Genomic DNA, 21,362 nt, shown 5'->3' on the forward strand with positions numbered 1-21,362 from the left:
CAGCAAAAGGAAATTTGACCAAGCAACCTTTCTTCTATATTTCTGGAAGGTCCTCCCTCATTCACCCTCCTCCCACCCCAAGTAAAGTAGGAGATGAACTGTAGGCCTGCTGCCAACCGTATCCTTCCCAATGGGATTTCTTCCTCTCCACCCTCACCACAAAGCTCTGGACAAACCCTCTGACATTTTGTTCCTCCAGCACTTTCCTCTTAAAATGTGGTCCCCAGACCTGCATCATCACCTGGGAGCTTGTTAAAAATGCAGAATCTCAAGTCCACCCTCCCCACCGAGGCTGACTAAATCAGAATCTGCATTTTAACAAGATGTCCTGGGGATTTGTTGGCACATTCAAGTTTGAGAAGCACTGTTCTAACATACCGGGTCTTCCCTGCCTCAGTGCCTTTGCACCTGCCCTGTTACTTCCCATGCATGTCTCCTCACCGTTCAGGTCACAGCTTAAAAGTCACCTTTTCTGCCTCTCTCATCTTCTTTTTAAAGTAGATGCCCTGGTGTTGCCCTTGCATTTGCATTCCTGCTCGACACCTGTTACAATATATAGTTTATTAATTTGTTGTACTGTTGCTTCAGCTGTCCCAGTAATTCTGAGCTCCTTGAGATCAGAAGTCTTACCCAACCCGTTGAACAGTTGTATCCTAATGAATATCACCTGGTACATTGGGTGGCCGAGAAATGGTTGTTGAATCAAAAATGAGCAAACTGATATTCCATGAGTGGCACCTACCTGTATCTCTAACGTTATCTTCTTTATTCCTTCCTTGCACTCACCTTAAACTACTTACAGCCCCTCATCCTCATTGCCATCCTTGAATCAAGTGCTTTCGCGCTTTCTTGGATTTCCTTAAGCTTTTCACTCTTCCTGAATGTTTTTTCCCCATCTACTCTCACTAAAGAACACTTAATCACCCTCAGAGACTCTGCTCCAATATTCTAGAAAAGACAGCTTAAGGACCATTTGGTCCACAGTTGTATTTTGAATCCTATTGAATTTTACTGAGTTTACATGCATATTTCTACCATGACACCAGGATCCTCTAGAGGGAGAGGAAATAATCGTTTATCTTATCTGTATAGCCATTGCTTAATGCAGTGCACGGAACACAGGAACTGCTCAGTAAATGGCCTTTGAATTGTGAGACGGGAGAAATACAAGAGGATGTGAGAAGGTTGGTGTAACGAAAGCCAACCTACATCTACTTCAGAATCTTGGCGTAAAAAGTCCTTCCTGACCAGCATAGTCCCTGTAGACTGTGTGCACTTTTCTTGATGAAAAAGCGCTTTTCATCTCCCTTGTCTTCCAGCGGTCCTGGAAATATAAGCTGAATGAAATAAACACTTAATTTGTCTCACCTTCCTAAGATAACCTAGCTTCTCAGTGTAAAAATAAACAAATAGGCTGTCTTAGACCATTCAGGCTGTTACTACCCAATGCAATGATAGGCTGTGTGGCTTATTACAACAGGAATTGATTTCTCACAGCTCTGGAGCCTCAAAAGTCCAAAATCAAGACACCAGCAGATTCGGTGTCTGGTGAAGCCTGCTACCTGGTTTGTAAGATGGCCACGTTTTCACTGTATCCTAATTGGTGAGGGAGTTCTCCGGAGTCCCTTTCTAAGGGCATTAATCCTGCTCATGAGGGCTCCACTCTTAAAAACTAATCACCTCCCACAGGCCCCTTCTCCCCACCATCACAATTGGGATTAGACTTCAACATATGAATTTGGAGGGGGCGGGGAAACACAGACATTCATTCCATAGCATGTGCTGTTTGGAGAGGCCACTCCTCTCTTAGCTTTGTGGACTTCCAAATGTGTAAGGCAGTAGACTCCACTCCTTTTTTTTTTTAACATCTTTATTGGGGTATAATTGCTTTATAATGGTGTGTTAGTTTCTGCTTTATAACAAAGTGAATCAGTTATACATATACATATTCCACTTCTTAAATAGCCTAATTTTGTTTATATACCTGTGGATATAGATGTCAACACAAATGCATCTCAACAGCTTTCTGCAAAATTCCTTAGGGCATGGGACAGAATCCAGGGGCGGTAGGTGGCTACCTAATTAAATGTTGTTTGAAGGGTACCAAAGGACCGCTTAACCAAATATATCACGTCCACCACATCTTCTGAGCTGCCAGCTAAACCAACCATTTGAGTTGTTTCCTTGGATTAACTTGGAGGTGTTTATTAAAGAGATGATTGTCCAACTCATCACTGGACATTATGTGCTCTGAAACAAGACTTACGGATTTATGCTCAGTCTGTAGAGAGCAGTAACCCATTTCTCTATAAAACAGACGTTAGCTTTTTAGTTTGGCTCACCAGGTGTTCACAAGGAGGACATGTCTGGCTCAGTGTTGATAACCTGAGTAGGGGAGAAGATGTGCCAGTCAGTAGAGGCTGCGTGAACAAAGGCATGGAGGCAGTGTACAAGAGAAACCTGAAAAACGCATGAAATAAGAGCTTATTCTTCTTGTAATGAAAGTTAGAAGAAAGAAATTAAAATACCTATTTTAATTGGATATCACTGTCTTTAACACACTCTCATATATGCAATCAGATTTGATTCTCCAACAACTCCATTTTACTGGCGAGAAAATTAAGCCGCACAGAAGCCCAAGACGATCCAGCTAGCAGTGTTCTGAGAGTTGACAACCGAACTAGCGTTCTCTGACTTTCCATGACCCCCCAGGTTACACTAGTCCAGGAAGGGAAAAGATCTGAAAGGCAATGCTAGAATTCCAATCAAAATATTAGTTAACCAATGTCAGTGTTTTCTACAGTGTTACTGGCGGGATACAGATTCTGCAGATTGTTGAGATAATAAATGTTACAACAGGGGAAAGAATTATTTGTTCTGAACTCCAAAGAATTAGAAAGCACTGTCTTAGATCAAAGCATGATCTCTCCTTAATAGCATTACTTCTCAGGGTTTTTAATAAACTAATATGTACTGTGGCTCCCCTGACATCGTGATACTGAACTGCGTGGTTTTCTGTGTTCAAAAGATGATGTTGCAGGGCTCGTATTCATCAGAATGAAATGTGGGATAATGATGCTAAGTAATCTGGATGAAAACAATTTCTATCCTCTAGTTCAGCAAAGGGAAGCAAGAGATTCGGAGGCTGAGGATAGAAAAACAGAAAGGAGGGAAAAGAAAACAGAAAATGAAAAGCTCTTCTTGTCTCAGAGGGTAAACTAACTGATCAGCATTCTTCCCCATTTACCTGGCAGAGAGCATGACTCACCCCAGGTGAGTGGGTGAAAAGCAATTTGCAAGTTGTCTGGAGTGTGCAAACCTAAGATGAATGGCTGCGCGGATTAGAAAAGAAGATTTAGTAGCAGAGATATGAGGACTTCTATTGTTCTTGCTTGTATAGTTTGTCATTTTTAAGCAAGTCAGAGTTGGGAGGCTCAAACAAAAAGGAAGAATAAGGAGCATTCACGGGCACTAAAAGAAGGCATTTTCTCCTAAGGGCGTATCCCTTTATGTCTTTTCTTGGAATAGAATTTGTCCGAGTTTCATTCCATCTTTTAGGCTCTGTGGGGCATTTAAACAAATACATAATAGCCCCAGTTTTCCCAGTGGAAGTAGAAGAGGCAGGAGACTAGCACAGATAAAATGCTGAGAGATGTCAACAGGGGGAGAGGGCATTTCCAGCTTGGAGGCTTCAGAGAAGATTTGGGTTATTTGAATGGTTGCAGAATTAGGGGAAAAGCATGACAGCTAAAAGGATGAGTATAAACTAAATAATGCAAATAGGGAACCACAGGGTATTGAAGGGAAGCGCAAGCAGTGCCCTTTGCTAGAAGAAAGATGGGTATGGGTGGGGCTGGAGGTTGTTGAAGGTGCGTAGAACCACACTCGCCTTCCAAGAAGCCGCCCTGGCAACTTCATGACAAATAGCATCCGTGAGCTGATCTCCTAGGCATAGGGTGGACATAAGGAAACAACATAAACGTGATCTCTTCACATGGAGGGAGATGAGCACAGAAGTAACCACCCGGATGTTTAATTTCGGATAGTAACTTAACAATGTAGAGAAATAAAGCAGAGGAGAGGAATAAGAACGGACAGGGAAGACTGACAGCAAAGAGAGTAACTGAGAGGACAGGATAATGGTAACTTTAATAGAGCAGTGTTTGGGGACAAAGAGGAAAGAGGTTTATGGAGAAGATTGGAACAAACTTTGCTATTTTTTGAGGGGAGCAAGGTGGAGGAGGCGTCAAAGATGACAGTACAGTCACTAATAATAATTGCAGTAGATAAAACTCATTAAGCTTTTACTATGGGCCAGACTACACGCTTCACATACATTCATTTTCTCAGTAATTCTGAAGCCAAATCTGGTCTCTGTACCCCGACACCGAATTAATTCTTGGAGACAGAGTTTTGGGTGAAGTAGAAAAGAATAGTTTCATTGTTTTGCCAGGCAAAGGGGGCCACAGTGGGCTAATGCCCTCAGAACTGTGTGTCCTAACGGGGGGTGGGTTTGTGAGGGGCATTATAGTCAAGGGGCGGGGTTGTTGATAAGGATCAGGGTGCGTCCAGGGCCACCTGGCATCAGGTGATGATGGGCAAACTGTGACCTTCTCTGATATGAGGAGTGCTTCGTCAAGTAGTTAACACCTTCCATTTGGTGGGGATTTTAGTTCTGCAGAAGAGCTCAAAGATATTGTTATGTGTGTCCCTTGAAGGGGGACCAGGACCCTGCCCCAAGGCTGCACCATTGTTTATTGGCCTTCCTCCCTGGTCTCTGCGTTCCCCTCCGTGCCCCCCCCCCACAACCCCGACCTTCCCTGATTAGCAACGGTTTGAACCTGCCCTTTGGAACTCAGGGAAGGGGACACAGAAAGGCTTTTGTGCCCAGAAGCCCCACAGGGTCCTGCTCAGTTTCAATTCTAGGAGGTAATCATTGCTATGTGCATTTCACAGTTGAAAAAATAATATTAAGGTTCAGAGAGCTTAAATGACTTGGTTACCATGTGACCCAGCAATCCCACTACTGGCATATACCCAGAGAAAACCATAATTCAAGAAGACACATGCACCCCAAAGTTCATTGCAGCACTATTTACAATAGCCAGGACATGGAAACAACCTAAATGTCCATCAACAGAAGAATGGATAAAGAAGATGTGGTGCATATATACAATGGAATATCACTCGTGCATAAAAAAGAACAAAATTGGGTCATTTGTAGAGATGTGGATGGACCTAGTGACTGTCCTACAGAGAGAAGTAAGTCAGAAAGAGAAAAACAAATATCATATATTAATGCATATATTGGAATCTGAAAAAATTGGTATAGTCGATCTTATTTACAAAGCAGAAATAGAGACACAAACGTAGAGAACAAACGTCTGGATACCAAGGGGAAAAGGGGAGCATGGGATGAATTGGGAGATGGGGATTGACGTATATACGCTATTGATACTATGTACACGATAGATAACTAATGAGAATCTACTGTATAGCAGCAGGAACTCTACTCAGTGCTCTGTGGTGACCTAAATGGGAAGGAAATCCAAAAAAGAGGGGATATTGTATACGTATGGATGATTCACTTTGCTGTAGAGTAGAAACTAACGCAAAATTGTAAAACAACTCCAATAAGAATTTAAAAACAAAAGAAAAAATGACTTGGCCAGTGTCACTCTGCTAGGATTTGAACCCAGGTCTGTCTGAGTCCAAGGCTCATGTTATTAACTCCTCTGGTATAGCAGGACAGGTTGGAGGGTGGGTGGAGAGATCTAGAAAACGGGAAGGAAGGCGGTACTTCTAGTTTTAGATACGTAGAGTGTGAAATGCCACTACAGCATTAGTTGCTGATAATATGTGGCTGGAAGAATCAGAGCTCAAGAGAGAGGGGAGGCCTGACAATAGCCATCTTTAAGTTTTTGCCTGGATTAATTAGACTTAAGTTGATCACTGAAGGCATAAAATATTCCAGTAAAAATTAATAATTAGGCAGTTACGATGTCTCAGACACACACCTTACACATGCTGTCTCATTTGTCACAAATGCATCTCATTCATAACAAATAAGCTAGGGAAACACGCTTCACATGGTTGACTCGCCTTGGGTCATACTGTCTGGAGGTGACGAAGCCAGTCTTTGAACCCAGGAAAGGCTGACTTCCTAGCTCGTGTTCTTTCTATTTTGGGCTGTAGCTAAGTTTACCGGAGGAGAATGTTCAGAGAACAGTCAGGGACCTATTGAAATCCACTTCTGTCCTTGGCTGAAGGCGATTGTTCTGACTCCCCATGGTGTGTTAGCTATGTTCGTGCTTCCACTACCTAGCAACTTAGTGCTCCAGATTTAATTCCCTTTCTTCTCTCAAAATGCCAAGGACATTCCATGCATATAAACTTCCATTCTTTAGATGTGTATTAAATGACCAACAAATAGATGAGACTCACGTAAGTCCTTATGGATCCTTTGATCAACTCCACTTACAGTTAAACTCCAATTTTGGCCGGGGGAAAATCGTTTCTGCAGTAGTGGTCAGTCTTTTCTCTCACCTCTTTCACCTGCCAGTGTTCTTGATTCCCCTCTCAGATTCTGGGTTTCCAGCATTGAGTAAAGTGGATGGAAGCTCCGAAATCACTGGGTTTACAGAGGAGCTGGGAGACAGATTTTAATGAGTCACATATCTGCACAAGTACAAATGGTGTTAAATTCTTTGAGGAGGGATCCTTGAGAGGTTATAAAAGGAGGAACCAACCCATTGAGGGTGGGGCATCTTGAGCAAGTGTCTGGTAAGCGGAAGAGGTATCGAACAGCTAGTTACAGCACAGAAGCCACTGTGGGGCAGGGTGCTTCATGGGACTCATAGAGCCAGGAGAGAGAAGCCACCTGGTGTGTGTCCCTTTGAGACGATGCTCAGCTAGGAGGCTAAAGAGCAATAAGAAGCCACTGAAGAATTAAGGAAAAAAGGTGACGTGATCACATCTCCATGCTAAAGCCTCCTCCTGGCTCTAGTGCAAAGGATGGGATTAGGAAAAGGCCAGCAGGAAAGAGAGGTGAAGAAATCGCATAGAAAGCTTTTGCAGAGGAGGTGTGATAACAGGTGAGAAAAGAGGATTCATTTCTCTAAGGCGTTCGTTTCTGTCTCTTTTGCTCCCGACAATTAAAACGGGATCCAGCACCCAGTAACCTTACTTAATATATAGTTTGTTGGATAAAATAATTAATGTAAGTGATTGCAAGAGGGAAACCCAACACAAGTTGTTGGTCACTTAGATATGGGGGGAAGGGGTGGGGACCAAAGGAAAGGAAGATGTCAGAGATGACACAGCTTCTGGTTTATGGATTGATAAAGCTGCCATGCGCTAGGGCTTTGTCCTTCTTTTGTCATTGCCTCTGAGTCAGCCAGTGTTTTCTGTAAAGGGCCAGATAGTAAATAGGTTAGGTTTTGCGGGCCATGCATTCACAACTACTCAGTTCTACCAGTGTAGCCTAAAATCGGCTAGAGGCAATATGTCAATGAACAGTGTGGTGATGTTCCAGGAAAACTTTATTTATGAAATCAGGTGGTGGGCAGGATTTGGCGCACTGGGGGCCATAGTTTGCCAATTCATGGTGAAGATCAAGAATTCAGTTTTGAACAAGTTTATCTGAGGTATTTTTGAGGCATCCATGTGAATATGTTTACATTGTAAATTATTCTTAAATCCGTGCTTTAAAAAACTACTTTCAAATGTTTTTAATAATTCAAGCAAGATTAAATACCTGATGTTTGATTGGTAAGCATCATTTAGGGAACTGTGTCCCCAGGCGGGGACTAAATAAGAGATGATTTGTAGGTGACATGCACATGATAAAGAGATGGCTCTCCTGGCAGTTTTGTTTCTGGAAGGGTTAGCTAACTAGTGCTAGCAGATATGTATTGTTTGGCCAACTGAGTATATGGTAATTTTGAAAAAGCATCAACATTGTGAAAAATCGAAGGTTCCCCAGAAGGCTGTCCTGATTCTTCTGGAAAAAATAAAATTAAAAAAAAAATAAAAGGAAGATCTGAAGCCAAGTAAAGATAATCCTTTTTTAGTTAGAGGTATAGAAAAAGGTGTGATAAAGAAAAAAATGTAGAATTACTTTGGGGGCAAACTGTTTGATCGGTCTGGGAGCTTTTAATTATGCAGATTTAATAAATACCACCCGCCTTTCCCCTTGTACTTAAGGAAAACGCAAGCATTGAAATAGTAAATGCAGGGCTTCCCTGGTGGCGCAGTGGTTAAGAATCTGCCTGCCAATGCAGGGGACACGGGTTCAAGCCCTGGTCCGGGAAGATCCCACGTGCCGTGGAGCAACTAAGCCCGTGCACCACAACTACTGAGCCTGTGCTCTAGAGCCCACAAGCCACAACTACTGAGCCCACGTGCCACAGCTACTGAAGCCTGTGCACCTAGAGCCTGTGCTCCGCAACAGGAGAAGCCACCGCAATGAGAAGCCTGTGCACCTCAACAAAGAGTAGCCCCCGCTCGCCGCAACTAGAGAAAGCCCGCGCACAGCAACGAAGACCCAACACAGCCAAAAATAAATAAATAAACAAAACAAAAAAAGAAATAGTAAATGCAGATCATTTTGGCAGAACTACTAATGAAGTCTATTCTTGATGTATAATTCAATATATATTTGCAAGGACATGTAATTTATTTTGTGTTCCTTTAGACTTTGTTTTGAGGAGAAGCACTCTTTTACTCTCACATCAGTTGTTTGCTTTATGGGCTGAGCCTTTCTAGGCATTTTAAGTTGTTTAGCGAATGACATTATGAAATATAAGTCCGGAGACCTTCCTGAACTGTGAAAATTTATAATTCCGCTACAGTGCCATACTTTCCCATTAAACCATAAGAGTATAACTGAGCATTTTAGGTGACCTTCTCGGACTTTTAATGAGAGTTAGTGCGTCCTAAGGTCAAGAACAGAAGCCTGCAGTCAATAGGTTCTCGAAACAAAGCAAATATTTTCTCCTAAATTCCAGCCCTTCAGAGAGTTTAGTTCATTCTTTCCCATACTTGTCTACATATGACCAGAGGAGCTTTCAAACACCCTGCTGCCTATTTGGAATGTTTAGAAGATCCCCAAGCGATTGAAATGTGCAGTCAAGTTTGGGAACCACTGGCATAATTCAAAAACAGGTCTTAATTCAGAGCAGACATACCGATGGCCAATAGGCACGTGAAAAGATGCACAACATCGCTAAGTATTAGAGAAATGCAAATCAGAACTACAATGAGGTTCCACCTCACACCCGTCATATGGCCATCATTAAAAAGTATACAAATAACAAATGCTGGAGAGGGTGTGGAGAAAAGGGAACCCTCCTACACTGTGGTTGGGAATGTGAATTGGTGCAGCCGCCATGGAAAACAGTATGGAGGTTCCTTAAAGAACTAAAAATAGAGCTGCCATATGATCCAGCAAGCCCACTCCTGGGCATATACCCAGACAAAACTATAATTGGAAAAGATACATACACCCCTGTGTTCGTAGCAGCACAATTCCCAATAGCCAAGATATGGAAACAACCTAAATGTCCATGAACAAAGGAATGGCTAAAGAAGATGGTGTGTGTGTGTATGTGTTCGATACATACATATATATAAATATACATATATACATATATATATATATATCTCCAATGAAATATTACTCAGGCATCAAAAATAATGAAATAATGCCATTTGCAGCAACACGGATGGACTTAGAGATGATCGTACTAAGCGAATTAAGTCAGAGAGAGAAAGACAAATACCATATGAAATCACTTATGTGTGGAATCTAAGATATGACACAAATGAACATATCCGTAAAACAGAAACAGACTCACATGGAGAACGGACTTCTGATTGCCAAGGGGTGGGGGGAGGGGAGGGAAGGAATGGGAGTTTGGGGTTAGCAGAGGCAAACTCTTATATACAGAATGGGTGAACAACAAAGTCCTACTGTAAGCACAGGGGAGTATATTCAATATCCTGTGACAAACCATAATGGAAAAGAATATGAAAAAGAATATATATATATACACATATAGCTGAGTTGCTTTGCTGTGTAGAAGAAATTAACACAACGTTGTAACTATAGTTCAGTAAAAATTTTTTTAAAAAAAGGTCTTAGTAGCAGTACAGGGCTGTCCACATCTTGGACCTCGAGGTGCTTTACAGTGAGATGAAGCTCTAAATCCCTCCATGGGTGCCCAGGGACTACCATAGTTAAAAACTAGTCAATTATGTACTCTTTTATGTACAATCTTTTATATACAGTTTAATGAAGAAGGTGTATGGCATTTTCTTCCTAGAGCATATTAAACACGATGAATTGTACAAATAATTCCAAATTTTAAATAAGTAGAATTTGAATTAAGTGCGTTTATAGCAGTCCCGAAATTCTGTTTTATAGTCCAGTCCTGCTGCCTAAAATTTAACAATCGGGGCTGAGGCTTAAAAAAAAAAAAAAAAAAAGACATTGAGATACTACAAAATTCCTTGTAAAGCCATTCTACCTTACCCACTCCCCACCGGAACCTAAACCTGGTTCTTTTCTAGTATTAGAAATTCAGCATTCTTGTGCATTTTTCCTGAAAAGATTTTTTCATAAATTAGCCAGGACAAATATATTTTAATGAACAAATGGTGTTTAATAAGAAAGCTCTTGTTAAATTAGCTCATTCTATTAAGGTTTTAGTAAGTTAAAATGATGCTGTTGCAAAGAATTATGCAACAAAATCACCAGCCAGCTCGCTCTACAGAGTGTGCGCTGGAAAATGCAAATGAAATATATCCCTGCAGTGACACAGTTTTCCTTCAGAGAGAAAATGTCTTCTAGATAAAAATGGATGCACTGAACAGTGTTTATAAAAATCTTCTCTGTTTGATTCCTGCATTTGGCAGTAAGACAGCAACTCATTGGGTTTTATTTTAAAATTCCAGTGATTATAAGGTTTGCACGTCCCCGGTGGAATAGCTTTCTCTGCTAGAGCCAGACCCCAGTTTTTCCTTGCCAAACACATGTGCTAAAGAACTTTAGCTGACAGGTCCTTTTTCATTCTCTCTGAGCCTGAAGCAGTGGAGTCACAGCTGATTTTTTTGAGTCCAGGTGTTTACCACCCTCTTTTCTGAGTGCTTTCAGGAGACAAAGACAAGTGTATCCGATCACGTGTGATGCACAAGTTCCTTTCCTCCTGCAACTCTCTACTACCCACGCAAGAACTTGAATTATTGCCGAACTGTCCAATAGTCTCAGGCCTTCACGTACCAGCTGCAGAAATAAGAAAGAGTGTGTTAGAATGTTTGACTGCAAGTACTGGGCTACCCATGAGGTACTGGTTAACCAAGGGAAGTTTATTGTTTCATGTTCGCAGTTCAGGGTAGGGTGGTACCAGTGTTGGTTCATTTGGTTGACAAAATGATGCCGCTGTTGGGGCTTCCCTGGTGGCGCACTGGTTGAGAGTCCGCCTGCCGTTGCAGGGGACACGGGTTCGTGCTCCGGTCCGGGAAGATCCCACATGCCGCGGAGCGGCTGGGCCCGTGAGCCATGGCCGCTGAGCCTGCGCGTCCGGAGCCTGTGCTCCGCAGCGGGAGAGGCCACAACAGTGAGAGGCCCGCGTACCACAAAAAAAAAAAAAAAAAAAAAAAAAGATGCCACTGTTAAAATAAATGATTAAAGAAGACAATTTAGGCAGTACAGACACACTTTATTTAACATTTTGTGGACAGTCTTCTTTCAGAGAACTGCAAAATGGGGTGGAAAGCGGAAAGCTCTCATAGGATAAAGAATAAGGAACATATAAAAATTATCTGATGGGCTGGGCCCACACAGTCAGCCCTTTTTGGGGTGAGAAGCCCCTGAGTTGACATAGCCTTTGGAGACTGGCTGACTAGATGTACTGCATTTCTGTTCGAGTGAAGCTTGTTCACAGGAATGTGGAAGTTATCTTAGTTTTGGCTTACTGACGTGGCACCCCACACAGGAGTGGCTCCATGTCGAGCCTAGAAAGTTACTTTGAGAGCATCAAAGATACAAATTCTGTTTTTGTTTTTGTTTTACTATCCTCAGCATATCAGCTTTGTTCCTTCAGCTTGTCTCTTCGTGGTGGCACAATGGCTGCTGCAGCTCCATCTATCACATTTGCACACATCAAAGGCTGAAGACAGCATCTCTCTTCTCTGTGTCTCTGCTTTAAAGAGTGAAGAACGCTTTCCTAGGACTCCACAAAAGGCTTATTTTTGCTTTCATTGGCCAGGATTACCTAATTTTCTCTTTTTTAAACCATTGATTCACGTATCCATAAAATCTATGCGCCATGCATGGTGTTAATTGATGATACTAGCTTTACAGGTGTATTCTCTTGCCAAGAGCTGAGATCTCAACAGTCCTTTGCCATGAGCCAGCTAACTGAGCTGATCCAGTATCCAATAACCATAAACTTGGGATGTCCAGGAAGAAAATGCATTCTTATCGGGGAATTTAGAACTGTATCTTCTAAAGAAGACAATGGTAAACATCCTAGCCTTTTTCCTAATCTTTGTTGACCTGAAATAAATAGACTGACATATATTGTTCCAGCAAAGATGGGTTTATTTGAGATCACCAAGAGCATTGCAATTCAGGGTCTGAAACCGTGGCAAGCCACATGCAAGACCGCTCACAGCAAGGAAAGGAGAGCACTTTTGTAGAGGGGAAAAGGAAGTTGGAGGGCAATAGTAAAAGGTTCATGGCTTTTCATTGGTCGAGTCCTTGCCAAGGAAGAGGAATCTTCTTCCCGTTGGGGTCAGCTATGGGCACAGGGCGTGAGATCTCCCCCTTCTCCTGACACTCTTTAATTGAGATTTCTGTTTATTAATTTTTTACATCTTTCTGCAATTTAACTTTGGCTTTCCAGCTAACTAAATAAAACAGTTTTGTTGCAGAGTTTAGAACAAACTTGAAATTTGCATTCCTTCTAGCCTTTTGACAAAGTCAATTGACATTACAGTTAATTTTTCAAAACCCTAAATTGTTACCCTCTTTAAAAAAAATAGGTGCCCCTGGTCATTTGCAGCTCGCTGTTTCTTCTTATGAAACAAGGCACTAAATTTGTGTGGATAGGTAAAGATATACACAAATCGTATGTGTCACTTTAACAAAATTCTCACTTACTGGAGCTCTTAGAGGTTAGTTGGTACCTTTATGGAACATAAATTATATTTTCAATAAATAATGATTTTTGTTGGCAAAGCAAGTAAATTAGACTTCTGTTCGTTTGGAGCAAGAAGCAACTTTGTTGCTTTAATATATACAATTAAATTGAGTTGAGATCTACTTTAAATGAAAATTGAAAACAAATTAAGTAGTCAATGTAATGTTTGTGGTTATAGCTGTTGTATACATTTGGTTAAGCTGAGAAAAAAAGCTGTTCAGCGTTGCTGACCGTTTTATTTGTGGTGAGGGGGGATTGCAAGCTGGCAACATAGGAAATTGGCTATAAAGTATTACATATAATGATAATTTGTTTTTATATTTGTATGAACCCTACATCTATTCCATAGCTTAAGTTTAATCATATGGCATATTAGTTCCCACTCGTGTTGGAATCAGGCAATCTCAAGTTTAGCTAATGATGTTTATTTGTAAGTTTTTTTTTGTTAGTCTTTCTTACTAACCGTGTGTAGGGCCTTTTACTTTGATATTTTGAAACATTTGTGTTAGTAATAGCAATGTTTTAGGTTCCAACTTCTTGAAATTGGACGTTTATAAAGTTAATGCATGTCTTTTTCTCTCTTATTACAAATTATTTCCTTAATTTTATGACTTTGGGATGGCTGACAATGACCTACTGGTGCAAAAATGATGATATTGAGAAAGAAATGATTATGTTTTATATCTGGTTAGATTTATTAGTGCTGACTTGGGCTTTGTGCTCAGGCAGATGAGTTCATAGGAGTCATCCAAAGATACTTGGGTCTCTGATTAACGTTTAAATTCAATCGCTAGAAGGTTATAGTATTTTATAAAGTTTAATCCTTGAACCGTTCTTTTCCCCAGAGTTAACTACATTTGACTCAGATGTTGAATGTAGTTCTCATTCAAGTTTTGATGGAAGTAGCACACCTTGCTATACACTGCATCCTGTTTTAACAGAGCATTCAAATTCCACTGAGCAATAAATTAGTTCCCCCCCTTATGTCTTAAAAGTATGCATTGAAAAAAGGCTCAGGGACTTCCCTCGGGGTGCAGTGGTTAAGAATCTGCCTGCCAATTCAGGGGACACGGGTTCTGATTCATGGTCCGAGAAGATCCCACATGCTGCGGAGCAACTAAGCCTCTGAGCCACAACTACTGAGCCCGTGTGCCACAACTACTGAAGCCCGCATGCTGCAACTACTGAAGCCTGCACACGTAGAGCCCGTGTTCTGCAACAAGAGAAGCCACCACAGTGAGAAGCCTCACACCACAACAAAGAGTAGCCCCCGCTCCCCGAACATAGAGAAAGCCCACACACAGCAACGAAGACCAAACGCAGCCAAATCAATCAATCAATAAAAATAGTTAAGACTCTTCAGTATCATTCTAACCTATATTTTTGTTCACATATCTTAAAAATTTGATAAACTAGATATGGGGAATATCAGCCAGATTTGTCCATTGGAATGTATTAGTGTATTTTTTAAGTACATCTTTTGCAACACGTAGATACTAAAATTATTCATTTACTAGGTATATTTTTCAGGACCCTTGGTTACAAGTAAGAGAAATGCAATTCCAAGTGCTTCAGCATAGCAGAGTTTACTGAGTCACATAATGACACAATATAGGGAAAACCTGCTTCAGGCAGAGCTGTTTCCAGGAGCTTCAACAGGCTTATCAGTAATCTTTCTCTTCAATTCTCTACTCTGCTTTCCTTGATATTGGCTTCTTCCTCTGAGAAATAACTTCCTCTTTATAGCCATGAGCACCAGCATCTTTACATCCTGGAACCTGCAAATCCAGCAGAAACAAAGATTTTTATCCGACGTAATCTCTGTAAAAGCCGTGAAGTTAAATGCTGTGCCATTCTGTAATGACCCCATCCCTGACCCAGTCTCTGGGGCTAGGAGGTTGGAATGTATCAGTGGTTGACAAAGTGTGATGGCTAGAGAATCTCCAGCAACACCATCTGTGATTTTGTTAGAAATACATACTCTCGAGCCCCATCCTAGTCCCAGTGAATCAGAAAATCTGAGAGTGGGGTTCAGCATGCTGGGTTGTAAAAACCCCTCCAAGTGATTCTAATGTGTACTCAAGCTTGAGAACGACGCAGTATCCTAATTGGCCCAGCCTCGGTCTTGCTTGCCACCCCTGGAGTTTCCGTGTAAATCCCATCTCACAGAAAGCACATAGGGGAAAAAAAAAAAAAAAAGTGAGGAAATGATATCAGGAAAAAAGGAAGAATAGATGCTGTGCTGGAAAAGATGAGATATCAGCCCCGTAATAAAGTTCTTCTTTGTTTCTGATGCCATTATTTCTCAGAAGACTGTTAATTATGAATTCCCTTCCAGAAAGCCAATATTCTAGTTAAGCAAGCACACGTTCATCTTCCTCTAGGATATAGTGTTTTAGTTTAAGTTTCATCTCCAAATAGGTACATGGCTCATCTTGAAAGGTTTCCAGACCATATTACTTTCTTATCAAATGCTTCGTTAACTACAATTAAAACTTTCAATAATGAACCTTATCACTCCTCTGCGATAAATAGAATAGGTTCATTTGCTTCAAAATTTCTCAATGAAAATGACAGTGATGCCTACAGAATTTTAGAAAAGGTGGTTACCACTGCAATATCATCCAAAATAATTTAAAAACAATTAAAAAAAACAAAAGCATCTAATAAGGGAAATGAATATAGCTTTTCACGTTACTTAAGATTTTTAACTGAATTTGGGACATTTGCACTTATTACCCAGGAGGCGGCAGTAGAGAGCATGTCAGTCGTCTCTGACTTTATCTAATCCTAAGAATCCTCTGAGTACTTGTTGAAAATGAAGATCCAAAGGCTCCTTTTCAGGGTATTCTTATTTGGGGGGTCTAGGGTGGGAACAGGGAATCTGTACTTCCGATAGCCACCACAGGGAATTCTTACAATCCGGCATGTTTGGCACACTCTACAGTGGTGAAGACTGAGGATGCGACAGTGAGATGGCGTGGGGTTGAATCTGGGTTGTAGCTCCTGCAGCTGGGGGTTACTTTACCTTGTCAAGTCTCACATGTTGTTATCATTACTGTTTGTTGTTATTATTCTTTTTCTTTCCTCTTAACTAATCCACCTGTTGCACCTTCTTATTTCTTGTTGCAGATAGAGGACATGCAGTGGGGTAAAGGACTCCGGGAGATCCCCCCGTCAGTGTGTACACTGCCATGCAAGCCTGGGCAAAGAAAGAAGACACAGAAGGGAACTCCTTGCTGCTGGACCTGTGAGCCTTGCGATGGCTACCAGTACCAGTTTGATGAGATGACATGCCAGCATTGCCCCTACGACCAGCGACCCAATGAAAACCGAACCGGCTGCCAGGATATCCCCATCATCAAACTGGAGTGGCACTCCCCCTGGGCCGTCATCCCTGTCTTCCTCGCCATGTTGGGGATCACCGCCACTATATTTGTCATGGCCACTTTCATCCGCTACAATGACACTCCCATCGTCCGGGCATCTGGGCGGGAACTGAGCTATGTTCTGTTGACGGGCATCTTTCTTTGCTACATCATCACTTTCCTGATGATAGCCAAACCTGATGTGGCAGTGTGTTCTTTCCGGAGAGTTTTCTTGGGCTTGGGTATGTGCATCAGTTATGCGGCCCTTTTGACAAAAACCAATCGGATTTATCGCATATTCGAACAGGGCAAGAAATCAGTGACAGCTCCCAGACTCATAAGCCCAACATCACAGCTGGCGATCACTTCTAGTTTAATATCAGTTCAGCTTCTAGGTGTTTTCATTTGGTTTGGTGTTGACCCACCCAACATCATCATAGATTATGATGAACATAAGACAATGAACCCTGAGCAGGCCCGGGGAGTTCTCAAATGTGACATTACAGATCTCCAGATTATCTGCTCCTTGGGATATAGCATTCTTCTCATGGTCACATGTACTGTGTATGCCATCAAGACTCGGGGTGTCCCAGAGAATTTTAATGAAGCCAAGCCCATTGGATTCACCATGTACACAACATGTATAGTCTGGCTTGCCTTCATTCCCATTTTTTTTGGCACCGCTCAGTCGGCGGAAAAGGTAAGTGAAAATGCACACCGCACACCAATGCATTTCAAAAATGTGTTCCTTTTTGAAAATATTGAAGCCAAATCGATTGTATAGAGCAAGAGGTTTTAAAAATGCAGAACGGTATTCCCAAGACTAGACAAATCCTGAGTGAATAGGCATCAGTGCTACAGAAGTCCAAAACCTGCCTTGGGCTGTGCTATTGGGTTGGCCGAAAAGTCCGTCCAGGTGTCTCCGTGACGTCGTACCCAAAACCCGAAAGAACTTTTTGGCCAATCCAATACATTCATTCCACTGGAAACCAACCAGAGGTGTAGTCTTTTCAAGTCAACTGATTAGAGAGTGGTGCGATGTAGCAAGAGATTATGCAGTATAACATAATCCAATCTGTCTAAATTAAACCTTCCTATTCATTCATTACCCACTCCCTCTTCTTTCATATGTATTTCCTTGGGATAAGAGGGGAGGGCCACAGTCCGTTATTTCCCAGGATAAGGATGGTCATGACCAGCTCTCTCTCTTCCTAGTGGCTGTGTAGGCGTTCACTGTGGATTGGATCATGTGTGTGAACTATACAACATATGTCTGTATCTGCGTGTATCTCTAAATGGGTGGATATAGGAGACCTTTGGTTGTCATTCCGGTCTATAGGCTCCCTACAGCTAGATGTACAGTGATTGCCTCAAATGAGCCAGAGCGATATCAGAGACTCAAGTCTCCAGCAGTGGGAGGGCCGGTATGTCACAGGGGAAGTGTCATCTGGCTGCAAAAGTTCAAAGTTTTCAAAATTGGTGGGCCCTAAAATGTTGATCCTAGCTATGTTCAGTGTACATGACCTCCCCCTCCCCATATATAGAGTTTTATGTTTTTTATGAGTCTGTAAGCTAGGCAGTCCTAATATGTTGAATCTTAACGCGACTAATACATGTGTAGCTGTAGGTCTGACATGTGCGCGAATCAGGCAATGCTACCGTGTTGATCCTAAACGTGATTCATATACATCTGTGCTCACCTGGATATTGTTTTGTATATATGCAAACTGGGCAATGCTAATAGGTTGATCTTAAGAAGATGTGGTGACCTTTACTCAGTGAAGGTAGCTCTGGCATGTCGGTACAGCTGAAGCCAGAACTGAGACTTAAGTCCTCACTGGCACGCTCTACAGAGAGAGCACAGTTACAGCTTGATTAGAAGTCAGCACATCAGGCGTCTAGCCTGGTACCGCGTCACTTTGGAGAAGTGTCTTCAACATTCAAGGACTTAGCGCCCTAAGTGGGGAGAGCAAGGATTGAAGTAGAAATGTCTACAAATTTACAAATCTCTGCTTCTGGGAATTAGTTGAATCCGGTTGTTTATAATCATAGAAAGGATTAATGGACTTTGACTGGTTTTCCAACTGAAAAGGTGTCTTTTACCTAAACGGTTTGATTTAGCAGCTATAAGATTGGACTGTGTTTAAAATGAAAAAGGCAAATATCTTATGAAAGCACATGGAATTCTAAAACCAAGGACAGTGAATGGTTCCAGATTACGGTTTTAGTCATAAAAGGAAGTTCTTAGAGGAAGTTCTTCTTGAACATATGCTCAGTGAGCAAAGTGTGTGTCCGGAAGTATGTTTCAAATTCATAATGCATGTTTACTGTCTGTGAAACCAACTTGAACTTCATTTCATTGCTTTATCCCTGGGGCAAGGGAGTATTAAAATATGAGGTAGGGTAGTGAAATGCAGTGTATGGCAGTAAGTTGATAATCATGGACATTTTTGTGGGGTCTGATGTTCATCATCAAAGCCTATGGAGAGAAACATTATTCTGTTATTAAACACAATTTCCCATGCAACAGGATAAAAATATTAGAGCTTTTTCTTGTAAACTTATGCTTGAGGAATATAAAAGGCAGGGATCATTGCAGATGTCCTATAGATGAGCCTTGCTGTAATGCATATTTGGCATTATAGGTCTCTACCATCTCGTTTGTCATTTATAGCCGTTTCCAGTCATGACTCTGAATCTTGTCAGTTAAGACCAGGGGTATAATTTACTCATTTAAAAACCTGAGAAGGATACAAGTTTTCAGGAGCTGGATTCACTGATTCTGGTTGTTCTAGAAAACATTGCATAGGTAGAACCGGACTATAGGAAAAACTAAGCTGTCTTCAAGCAGTGCGCTTTGTATACCAGAATTTAGAAGGCACATTATTTCTCTTTGTATACTCTCAGTGGATTATGATGTTTTACGTTGGCACAATTAAAGGTACCAAATTGCCAACTGGGAACAGTGAATTTGGAATGAAAATGCGCGTGCCTTCATGCCAGGCATATGGCTAGAGTACATGAAACCATGGAATTTATTTTTTTAATTTTTAAAAATTTTTTATTATCCTTTTTTTTTTTTCTTATTAGTCATCAATTTTATATACATCAGTGTATAGAGGTCAATCCCAATCGCCCAAGTCAGCACACCACCATCCCCACCCACCGCGGCTTTCCCCCTTTGGTGTCCATATGTTTGTTCTCTACATTTGTGTCTCAACTTCTGCCCTGCAAACTGGTTCATCTGTACCATTTTTCTAGGTTCCACATATATGCATTAATATATGATATTTGTTTTTCTTTCTGACTTACTTCACTCTGTATGACACTCTCTAGATCCATCCACGTCTCCACAAATGATCCGATTTCGTTCCTTTTTATGACTGAGGAATATTCCATTGTGTATATGTACCACAATTTCTTTATCCATTTGTCTGTTGATGGTCATTTAGGTTGCTTCCATGACCTGCCTATTGTAAATAGAGCTGCAATGAACATTGGGGTGCATGTGTCGTTTTGAATTATGGTTTTCTCTGGGTATATGCCCAGTAGTAGGATTGCTGGATATATGGTAATTCTATTTTTAGTTTTTAAGGAACCTCCATACTGTTCTCCATAGTGGCTGTATCAATTTACATTCCTACCAACACTGCAAGAGGGTTCCCTTTTCTCCACACCCTCTCCAGCATTTGTTGTTTGTAGATTTTCTAATGATGCCCATTCTAACTGGTGTGAGGTGATACCTCATTGTAGTTTTGTGGGGGGTTTTTTGTGTTTTTTTTTTTTTTTGCGGTACGCGGGCCTCTCACTGTTGTGGCCTCTCCCGTTGCGGAGCACAGGCTCCGGATGCACAGGCTCAGCGGCCATGGCTCACGGGCCCAGCCGCTCCGCAGCATGTGGGATCTTCCCGGACCGGGGCACAAACCCGTTTCCCATGCATCGGCAGGCGGACGCTCAACCACTGCGCCACCAGGGAAGCCCCATTGTAGTTTTGATTTGCATTTCTCTAATAATTAGTGATGTTGAGGAGCTTTTCATGTGCTTCTTGGCCATCTGTATGTCTTCTTTGGAGAAATGTCTACTTAGGTCTCCTGCCCATTTTTAGATTGGGTTGTTTGTTTCTTTAATATTGAGCTGCATGAGCTGTTTATATATTTTGGAGATTAATCCTTTGTCCATTGACTCATTCGCAAATATTTTCTCCCATTCTGAGGGTTGTCTGTTCGTCTTGTTTATTTGCACAGCTTTGCTGTGCAAAAGCTTTGAAGTTTCATTAGGTCCCATTTGTTTATTTTTGTTTTTATTTCCATTACTCTAGGAGCTGGATCAAAAAAGATCTTGCAGTGATTTATGTCAAAGAGTGTTCTTCCTATGTTTTCCTCTAAGAGTTTTATAGTGTCTGGTCTTACATTTAGGTCTCGAATCCATTTTGAGTTTATTTTTGTGTATGGTGTTAGGGAGTGTTCTAATTTCATTCTTTTACATGTAGCTGTCGAGTTTTCCCAGCACCACGTATTGAAGAGACTGTCTTTTCTCCATTGCATATCCTTCCGTCCTTTGTCATAGATTACTTGACCGTAGGTGCGTGGGTTTATCTCGGGTCCTTCTATCTTGTTCCATTGATCTATGTGTTTGTTATTGTGCTAGTACCATATTGTCTTGATTACTGTAGCTTTGTAGTATAGTCTGAAGTCAGAAAGTCTGATTCCTCCAGGTCCATTTTTTTCCCTCAAGACTGCTTTGGCTATTTGGGGTCTTTTGTGTCTCCATACAAATTTTAAGATTTTTT

General features: G+C 41.4%; 1 protein-coding gene across 1 annotated transcript in view; it reads left to right on the forward strand.

Moving 5' to 3' along the window:
• GRM7 (glutamate metabotropic receptor 7) overlaps positions 1-21,362 on the forward strand; it is a 323,989-nt gene that overhangs the window by 137,966 nt on the left and 164,661 nt on the right. The window contains exon 4 of the mRNA XM_024740677.1: positions 16,338-17,273. Within this exon, the coding sequence (XP_024596445.1) occupies positions 16,338-17,273 (936 nt within the window). The remainder of the gene's footprint in view (positions 1-16,337; positions 17,274-21,362) is intronic.

This window comes from Neophocaena asiaeorientalis, unplaced genomic scaffold (genome assembly GCF_003031525.2).
Source record: "Neophocaena asiaeorientalis asiaeorientalis breed wild unplaced genomic scaffold, Neophocaena_asiaeorientalis_V1.1 scaffold325, whole genome shotgun sequence".
Classification (NCBI taxonomy): domain Eukaryota; kingdom Metazoa; phylum Chordata; class Mammalia; order Artiodactyla; family Phocoenidae; genus Neophocaena; species Neophocaena asiaeorientalis.